General features: G+C 39.7%; 2 protein-coding genes across 2 annotated transcripts; both read right to left on the bottom strand.

The window, feature by feature from the left end:
* Positions 1 to 1,146: 1,146 nt before the first annotated feature.
* Positions 1,147 to 4,132, bottom strand: LOC131187306 (IgGFc-binding protein-like). Its single transcript, XM_058161565.1, has 3 exons — positions 4,017 to 4,132; positions 2,840 to 3,220; positions 1,147 to 1,899 (listed from the first exon to the last, which is right to left on the bottom strand). Exons 1-3 carry the CDS (start codon positions 4,056 to 4,058, stop codon positions 1,618 to 1,620), a joined length of 705 nt encoding a protein of 234 aa, XP_058017548.1. The 5' UTR covers positions 4,059 to 4,132; the 3' UTR covers positions 1,147 to 1,617.
* On the bottom strand, positions 4,111 to 9,871 carry LOC131187308 (IgGFc-binding protein-like; the record flags this gene model as incomplete). Its single annotated transcript, XM_058161566.1, has 4 exons — positions 4,111 to 4,214; positions 5,025 to 5,591; positions 7,019 to 7,618; positions 9,398 to 9,871. Coding segments are annotated over 4 exons (1,745 nt in total), but the record flags the coding sequence as incomplete, so codon positions are not given.
* Positions 9,872 to 10,354: the final 483 nt, after the last annotated feature.

The raw sequence follows: 10,354 nt of genomic DNA on the forward strand, positions 1-10,354 counted from the left end.
ACAAAGTATAAGAAATAGCAGACCACTGAGGACCTGTTGGGTCATATTTTCAGAAAGATTTCCTTATCAGATTCCTCAGTAACTCCAACAATGACAGAACTTTTAATATACTGTCTTGGCTAGAAAACGTGAGATAAATTCATAGAAGAATCTGCCTTGAAAATGGTCCACATTGAACAGTATAGTAGAGTCATATATCAGCATAGGAAAGGTTTTATGACAGTTGCATCATGACATAAAATGTTTTATGATTTTTATGTCATCAATTGTTTTATAAAACTTGCAAAAATTCAATTCCATGGTAGTAATGGCTTCAGGATTAACATATTATTTAGGTTAGCCTATTTAAGGTATTTTGGTTTAAAAATTGTTGTCCTATGATGCATCATTTCGCCCACTTAAGGGTTACAAACAAACCTTTAGAGAGTTTTACTAGTATATAGATTATAAATGATCTCTAGCTCAGCTGATGTGCAATAATATAGGACTTTATAATTTGTACTCAATTTGTGATAAGTGTGAGCAACCAAATATAGAAGCATTTCCCTGTTCATGAGCAATATTTATTGTTTTTTAAAAAAAGTGGAAAGCAGCATTGATTTCTCTAATCCAACTTTATTACATTTTGAAATGGGTACAATATCTTAGTTGTTTCTCCTTCACATTTGCATCAGTTAAATCTCTGAATGAATTAGTGCACAGGGTTATTGTAATGGTTCGTGCTGCACAAGCAAGTGCTTTTAAATATTAAACAAAAGGAAAGTTGCAATTTAGGTGGGAACTTTGGGTGGGAGGAACATAAGGAGGACAAAGCTTATGAGTGATTTGCAGTCAGCCCTGCAATTGCCTAAACTACTTTTATGATTATCTAGTGTGGTGAGTAATGTTTTCCCACCAATCTTTGCTGGAGGTTGAATTAAGTGCAACTTGGTTCAACTTCACTATGTCCGCAGGCTAAGCTTAAAAATGCAGGTGGGTAGTTTGTTCTCCAGCATATTCCACTCATAATGATAACTTATAGCCTGAGTTCGCATAATACATTGAACTTCTTTACTGGATTATTTCATTTTCTGTATTTCCACAATATATTCAACCATAAACAAATGCATTCTTGCAGCTAAGGCACATGATGAAAAGCGTAATTGTTAACCTAGGCAAAAGGAGATGAAGTCCTGAGAAGAAAGATTACATTCTGAAGTGTTTCAGGCAGATACTTCTCTAATTCCTTGAAGTATAAGAAGTGGGAGGACATACAGCAGAGTTAGATTTGCAAGATTGTACTGTTATAGCTCATCTCAATAATAGTGGTTTCAGCTTTCCTGTGATTTCCTGGTCTGATCTACCTAGTGAGGCTAACATTAGTTCCTCCAAAATGCAGAAATTAATCAAGTTGTCTGTTCTATTGAAAGTCTGATTCATGAGTTTAGAGATATTGAAATGACACTTTTGAAGGATGTTCAGAGATGACCTTCAAAGAAAAGCTGAGACTCTGGGAGATCCAGAATTCTGTTTCTTCTAAACAAGTATTTGAGCATATGCTACACAAAATGTTATGTTTCCCTTGTGCTTAGCTGTTACATCAGATCGCAAGCACAGATGGAACAATCTAGAAGCAATTTAAAGGAAATCTTCCGCCTCCCAGGACTTGAGTACTTCATCAAAATTATTTGTTCCCTCTCCACTGGCCAACTTCAAGTCATCTAAATGGTCTCTGTTGAAGTTTCCACAGGTGGCACATAGCTTCCCTCTGAGGGTCTCCTTGGCTGCCATTGTCACCATCCCGTCAGGATGGAGATAAACTTGCACTTGAGAATCATGGTCAATAATAATTTTATCTTGAATTTTCCTCATGGACACAGGGCTGTTCTCATATGGCAGCGTTACTTTCTGACCATTTACCTGGAAAACATGATTGAGGTAGGAAAAGTGTTAGCAACCTGAAAACATCCCTACCCCTATTTTTAAACATTTGTTTTCTTCCTTTGAATCTACACAAATAGTCCTTGGCTTAATTTCAAAATCTTCTGCAAGAGCTCAGATGTCTTGCAGACAGCAGCTGTGTAGAAAGAAAAGAAGATATTTGGGATAGACAGAATAGGTATCTTCCCCATTTGCACAGAGTCACTGAAACATCTGCATACTTTTTTCATCAGGAGTCAATTCATTCGTTTATAGCAGTTGCTGGTTATTATTGTCTAGTTTTGAAAGGTAAGCGATGGCAACTTGGTTAGCTTTACTGATTAGATTGATTTGTCGTTATAGAAATGGCTAATTTATAATATTATGGAAACGTAAAAAGTTGAGGTTCAATGCCTTATTCTATTGCAAGAGAGGGAATTGGAAGTCAATATTTTCTTGTTTCTCTCTCCCCTCCTCACATTTCTTTCCCCTTCTCCTTCCCACAGTGTCCTACTATTTGCTTTTGTATTTTATTTTATAATCTAATTAAAAAAAATTAAGTAATTGAAAGGGGTTTCCCAGAGAATCTTACAACTGCACCTTTACTGAAAAGTCAAAGAGCATTCCTGAAGATGGCAGTGACAAAATATTCCTGCACAACAGAGGAGTGTCCATTAATTCAACCAGAATCTAACTTGACTCAAGGGAGACTTTATCTTTTATTCAGTTACTACCGAATTTAAAATGCAACTTTATTATTAAAATATGTAAAAATGCTTAAGGGTAAAGTATGAATTGTCCTATCAGCTCTCCAGTGCCTTTGGCATTCTCTAGCCAGAATTTATGAAGGACTATTCTAGGGGTGGGGTGGGGAAAGAGACTTTGAAGAATGTATGTTGAAGGCTACTATGTGTTCCATTAGCTCCTGATTTTCACTTACCCAAAACCTTTCTCGGTTTATAATCTGGATGAATCCACCTTGAAAGTAAAAGAAGATAGATTTTCCAACCATCATCTCCTTTGTATACTCCTTTTCAATGCTCGCTAGCAGCCTGAACCAGGAGGCAGAGTTCTGGTCACAAAGAGAAGCGATTTCGTAGACTCCACTGCAGGAATATCTCCCGGAGGCACCATCAAAAGAAGTGATCCGTGCTTGGGCAGTGAGCTTGCATTGAGCTTCCAGCGTCACGCAGCCACGCAGGCCTTCCCGAAGGGCACACGTCTCTCCAAGCTGGCAGCTGCTTTCTTCACACTGGAGCTGCCCTGCTGACCGGCAGGTGCATTTTTTTGTGCAGCTCTTAGAGTAAATGTGCTCACCAATCTATTGAGCAAAGTCCCAGAATCAGTTACAATAAGAAAGGAAAAGCATTCCCTCTCTCCCTCCATTCTCCCAATTTTTAAATTAATGTAATTGTAGACATAAATTCATGTTAAAGGTCCCATAATCAGGGACAGCAACAGAGGGGTCAGAAGAGTTACTGTATGATAATAGCTACTGGTTGATGATCTTGGGTAGATGAAGATCGATGGACAGTTTCAAAACTTTGAACAATGAAATAAAATAATAAAAATAATAATATAAAAATATAAAATAAATATTAAAAGTACTACATAAAAATATATCTTTTTTATGGGATTACATAACCTTGTCAGTTTGGCCATCTTACTGGCAGATTACCAAACAATGGTGCTTTTCTTTTCCAAAGTCCCATTTTTAAGTTATTTCCCCGCTGAATACAGTTTGTCCTTCACTTATGACCACAACTGAGCCCAAAATTTCTGTTGTTAGGTGAAACATTTGTTAAGTGAGTTTTGCCCCATTTTAAGACATTTCTTGTCACAGTTGTTAAGTGAATCACTGCAGTTGTTAAGTTAGTAACCTGGTTGTTAAATGAATCTGGCTTTCCCATTGACTTTGCTTATCAAAAGGTTGCAAAAAGTGATCGCATGACCTCAGGACACTGCAACCGTCATAAATATGAGTCAGTTGCCAAACCTTTGCCAAACTGTTGTAAGTCGAGAACTACCTGTAGTCTGGCAGGAATCATTCCTAGTCTCCATCTCATCAGAAAAAGCCCCTTTCTGCTCTAAGCCACATCGAGGGAGAGAGAAATTACCTTGAGGTAGGCTCCACCATAAGTGCAGCCACATTGCTTCATGGTTACACACTGAGATCCATCAAACACATAGTCCTCATCACACTGACAGCCTTCAAAGCAGTTCCCTGAGCACTGACTTGGAGTAGATAAGTGCACAGGTGGAATCACAAGTTCTGGTACATGGCTCATAGTGGCTGTGGGCCGGACAGGTGAGAGCTGTGGAAAACAGAAGAAGCAAATAGATTAAAATTCCAGGAAGTGAAGTCCACATCTCCTAAAATTGCCCAAGTTGAGAAACACTGCTCTAATGAAGTGCTAATGACTAACAATCATACCTTCCAGGGGAGGAAAGTATTATCTAGGATGGTATGTTGTCTCCCTGGAGCAAAAATCAAAGATGTGGCTGAGAACCTAATCAAAATAACTAGGCCCGCAGATTACTACTCTTCTCTCCTTCTTCACATTGGGACGAATGACACAACAAAGAACATGAGTACAATATTGAGAGATTATAAGCAACTGGGCAATAAAGTTAAGGATTCTTGGAATAAGTACCCATGTTTTCCAGAAAATAAGACCCGGTCTTATTTTCTTTTGGGCTCCAAAATATGCATTAGGGATTATTTGGGGGGAATTTCTTGTTTTTCCCCATGTACTTTAAGAATACATGGTAATCACACTTCTTCTGCTTCCTCGTGTCAGGGAAGGAGGTCTTGTGGCCATGGTACCACAAGCAACCAGATGGAATGGGGATAGGGCATGAACACAAAAAACATGGTAGGGCTTATTTCTGGGATAGGTGTTATTTTTCGGGAAACACTAATTGTTGAAACAACTCTGGAAACTTTTTGAATCAGGTTGCATCCAGGCTTGGTTAAGCACCAGAGGATTTTAGGATTTAAATGGTTGTGAACTGGATAGGCACAGCCATGAATAAGAATAGTAAAGCAAGGCATAGGAGAACAGATTAAGACATTTGAGGCACAGAGTTGGTTATTTATGGAGAGTAACTTCCTACAAACTTACGGCAGAAGGAAGAACTTCTCCAGGCTCTAATTTTGGCGCCAGATGCCTGGCAAGCTGCTACATAGGCTTGAAGACTTCGACAAAGGGATTCTTGAACCTCATTGGTTGTACAGGCCTCATTCAAACAGTGTTCAAAATATTGCTCAGGGTTCACCAATGAATGGCAGTCTATGAATGGACCTGTCTTGGATGGGATCATTCCACAGAAGTTCTCAGCTTCATATTTTGTCTTTTGGGCTTTGTTGCAGATGGGACATTTGTCCCCGCAGCCATCAGAACAAATTACACCATTCACAGGGACCTTCCAAGAAGCCGCAAATTCTTCCACATTTTCAGTGAGTTTTCCATTAGGTAGCATGAAGTCATCCTTCGGATCACCATTGAAGTTGCCAGCCAGGCCACACATATGACCCCTGTAAGTACTGGGAACAGAAACCTGAACATATGAAGAAGTATCATATAGGACTGTGAGGCCAAAGGTTGTGTAGATGAAGATATTGTTCCCTTCTTGGGTGATCCAGAATTTCCCATCAGCTGCATTCATTGGCAGGGTATACAACTGTCCATCTACCTGTACCAACAAGAATAAAAGTTGGGGATAAGTGCTGGTTTTGCATGCATAGAATGTAATGCTCATTTCACATTGCTTCATAGCAGTAATTAACATCCATTTTTTCCTTCTTCACAAGCCTGGGAAAAGAATAAAAAGCAGCTTCTCTTATGATCTTGCAGTCAGTCTGCATTAGCAGAATCATCAGACGTAGAAAGCATGCATTTAACTCCCAAGTCTCTCCTCCCCATTTTTTAAAAGTTTTTGGGGTGTCAAATCCTGAATCTTCTGAGATTAAGACTATAATGTCACTGTTGAATGTAAAACTGAGTTTTTCTGCTTGATTATATGCGTTAAGCCTAATAAATTTAATGCACCTACTTTATGAGCTATCCCTGCAATATTTCCATGTTCTCTGCAGTTATACAAAGCCCAAATAAAATGTGCGGGGAGAAGTATAGCCCCTATTCTCCAAACAGTTTGCTGACCCTAGGATTCAAAACCTTTTCCCCAAATATGATAACAAAAACCCATAAAATAAACTTAACTAGCAATAAGCTCTTTACAACTGTCCACCTACAGAGATTTTGGGTTCTCCATTACTAGTGGCTTTTAAGAAGAGATTGGACAGCCACAATTTAAAGATGATTAGATTGGCTCTTTTGCAGAGTGCAGAGAGTTAGATTAGATCAGGGGTGCCAAACTCAATGTCCGGGAGATGGAGCTGGCCCATGGGGTAGATTTTTTTATTTGCATTTATATCCCACCTTCTCCAAGACTCAGGGCTTACACTATGTTAAGCAATAATCTTCATCCATTTGTATATTATATACAAAGTCAACTTATTGCCCCCAACAATCTGGGTCCTCATTTTACCTACCTTATAAAGGATGGAAGGCTGAGTCAACCTTGGCCCTGGTGGGACTTGAACTTGCAGTAATTGCAAGCAGCTGTGTTAATAATAGACTGTCTTAGTCTGTTGAGCCACCAGAGGCCCTTTAAATTAAAGTTAAATCTGACCTGTGGGGCTGCCCTAGAAATAGTGAAAGACCAGCCCGCAGTGCCTCTGCCAGTGAAACAGAGCTTGTGAGGGCCATGTGCAGGCCACCTGAGCTCCATTTTCACTGGCAGAGGATTGCCAAAATCAGAGCTCGGGAGCCTCTTTTTGCTGCCAGAACGCTCATGCCACCATAGTCCCGTCATGCCCCCCAACACATCACATCATGCTGGCCATGCCCCCTCCTTCCTCCGAGGTCAAGCACAAACCAGATGCAGCCCTCAATGAAATAGAGTTTGACACCCCTGAACTAGATGATGCTTGCAATCCTTTCAGCTCTCCAATCCAATGATTCTAAGATGGATCAGGTAGTTGTGGCCCTTCTCCATTACATTACTTTCACAACTGCACTTTGTAAGGCACACAGTTATCTAATGTGTGGTTCACCTACCATTGCCTGCCACATTACTCCCCTCTGAAGGGTGATTGTATAACCATGAATGAAGACTTTCAGATTGTGGATTAGAACTAAAGGACCATCACCAAGCTTCTCATTCTCTACCCACACAGTGAAGTTCTGGAGCCGAGGGTTGTGCTGGCAGACTTGAGCTAAGGAGTAAGTACAGGAGCCATAGAGTTCAAAATGCCTTCTGTCAAAGGAAATGAAATGAGGGTCACCCAGTGCAATGGCCTTTCCATAGCCTAAGGGGTGGCAGCCTTGGACACCCTTTACAATCTTGCATTCCTCATGAGCTCCACAAGAGAACTTTTGACATTCTATGGCTGCGTTATCCATGCAGATGCACTTTTTCTGGCAGGAAGTGGTGGGATAAAACTCTTCTCCCAGCTTATAGTATCGGCCTTGATCGAAACAGCCACATTTGGCCTTTGAAACACACTGATCCCCACTGCGGATAAATCCAGAGTCACAAAAACATCCTTCCAGGCATGGAACATCACACTTCTGTGGTGAGATGAGGCTCTTGCATGTGGCTGGACAACCACTGCCACAGAGCTCATAGTGAGTATTAGGTGGGCAAGAAATACCTGAAAAACAGAATAAAGAGAATATTGCTTATCAAATTATCACAAAGAAGAGGGGGTTAACCTGTTTTCCAAAGCACCAGAAGGCAAGAAACAATGGATGGAAACTACTGAAGGAGAGAATCAACCTAGAACTATGGAAGAAATTTCCCAACAGTGAGGAGAATCAACCAGAGGAACAACTTGCCTTCAGAGTTGTGGATGCTTCATCACTGGAGGCTTTTAAGAAGAAAATGGACAGTCACTTGTCTAGAATGTTATAGGATGTCCTGTTTGTGCAAAGGGTTGGACTAGAAGACATCCAAGGTCCCTTCCAACTCTGTTATTCTGTTAAATAAACTAGAGGTGGAAATAATTATGCTAGTGTTCTTAGAGCAATTAATTAGTGGAATGACTTGCCTCCAGAAGTTTTGGATGCATCAACACTGAAAGTTTTTAAGAAGAGATTGGACAACCATTTGTCTGAAATGGTATAGGGTTTCCTGCCTGAGGAAGGGGTTGGACTAGAAGACTCCAAGGTCCCTTCCAACATTGTTATTCTGTTATTCTTCATCCTTGCATTCTCAAATGTGGTTAGGCTACATATCCACTGGTAATGCTGGCTTGAAATTCCAGCTTTTACAACAATGAGGAAGCCTGGCCTGCTCTTCCTATGAAATATTGCATTCAGAAAATTTACACACTAGGAAAAGTAAACCAAAAGGGAGTACCTATGGAGAGGAATATGAATATTAAAACAAATGTAAAGTTGTATTATTAAGTATTAAATTGTAGCCTATGACCATCATTTGTGTTGTAAATGTTGTACCTTGATGAAGGTATCTTTTCTTTTATGTACACTGAGAGCATCTGCACCAAGACAAATTCCTTGTGTGTCCAATCACACTTGGCCAATAAAAATTCAATTCAATTCAATTCAATTCTATTCTATTCTATTCTATTCTATTCTATTCTATTCTATTCTATTCTATTCTATTCCTCGGAATGAATTCGTCAAAAGTGTAGAGCCAAAGGGAAAGGGAAAGTTTCATTGGACAAGGCAAGGAATTTTATTTTAATACATTGGTTCTGATGCTAATCATTTAATACTTCTGTATAATGGGTTGAATCTAAACTAAGTTTGTTCCATCTATATCCCATTAATTGGCTATAGTGGTTCTAAATATTTATTACAACCACAGTAACTACAGTTGCACCCGTCTCAAAAAAAAATCCTCGAGGCATTGAATTGAAGCAATATATCCATGAACATTGGGTCAGAGTTCAAGATATATTACAGAATTATTAATACAGTAAATATAAAAAAAATGGGATGGGGAATTAATACTGGGTTTAAACTCTGATAAATATAAATGTTTTCTGTTCTGTAAAGTTGCATACAGGTCACATTCTTCATTCACAACCACTCTAGTGCTTAATATATTTGGGGAAAAGATTGCTCCTGTTTTAATATTTCTATTTAAATATTCTATTTCTATATCTATTAATATTTAATATTTCTAATATTTTAATGTTGGGCCTCTTTCCTTTTTCCAGTTCTGCCTGTTGATTTCAGTTTATCACAGATCCTGGATCTCCAGATCTTGGAACATTGCCTTGCTGATCCTGCCACCATTTCAGACATGTTGGGCTTCAGCACATATGGGGGGCACCAAGTTGAGGAAGGATTCTGTGATATAAATGGGGTCTTCATCAAATGACTCTCCCATTTCTATTCCAGGATTTAGGCTCTCTTTCATCTCTTATGCCAGCTAAACTTTGAATGCAGGAGAGAAGACTTACTGCAGAATGAAGGTGATCTCCACTCCTCAACTTGGATGCCTTGAGCTTGACATGCTGTCACGTAGGAGCTGATGGCACTACAGAGGGCCTCATGGTGACCTTGGTATACGCAGGTATCATAGACACAATCATCGAAATAAGATTGAGGATCAATGGCATCTTGGCATTGCCTGAAAGGCCCACTCTTTCTTGTAGAAGCATCATCACTGCACACTGGGCAATTTTTGGTGCACCCAGAAGAGCAGCCAGGAATATCTTTCAGCTTCCAGCTGTTTGCAAATTGAATTTCATCCTCTGCTTGTGTTCCATCTTTCATGAGAAAGTCATCATTCTGATCTTCATTGGCATTACCACAGAGGCCACAGAGTGCATTGGCATAAGAGTCGGGAACGATGACCCTGGCATAGCTGTACCAGTCAAAGCTGACACGCAGATTAAAGTCTGTCTTGATGAAGCCGTGAACTCCATAGACTTCTTGTCACAGAAAATGTCACTGTTCATGTTGAAGGTCCCCAGCCAGAAAACTCAATTTCTAATGTCTGCCATAACAGCTATGGACCTATTTTACTTGATTTCTGTCCCCAGATACACATGTGGTAGGGCAAATGTAGTGTTCTGTTTGGGGTTAGTGATCTGAAGGTGGAGGAGATTTCTGTAAATTTGTTGCCACAGACAGACTTTCAAACTAGAGTAGAATCTCTGGTCACGATCATAAGTCATTCCATAACTTTGGTCAAACCGACTTAGTCATGACCCAAACCTAATTTTGGAAATTTGGCACTTACAAAAAAAGTGGCATGGAAGGGAAATAATTATGAATTTTTTGGTTGGAACCCAATTTGCCCTTTGCAAGGTGGAAGACTAGTTAAAATCATCTCAAAGGATTCTCATGGTTTTCTGAATGCTCTTGAGGAAATTACCTACTCTGTCACTACCACTACCACGCTGGCCCAGGAA

Source organism: Ahaetulla prasina, unplaced genomic scaffold (genome assembly GCF_028640845.1).
Source record: "Ahaetulla prasina isolate Xishuangbanna unplaced genomic scaffold, ASM2864084v1 Contig242, whole genome shotgun sequence".
NCBI lineage: Eukaryota > Metazoa > Chordata > Lepidosauria > Squamata > Colubridae > Ahaetulla > Ahaetulla prasina.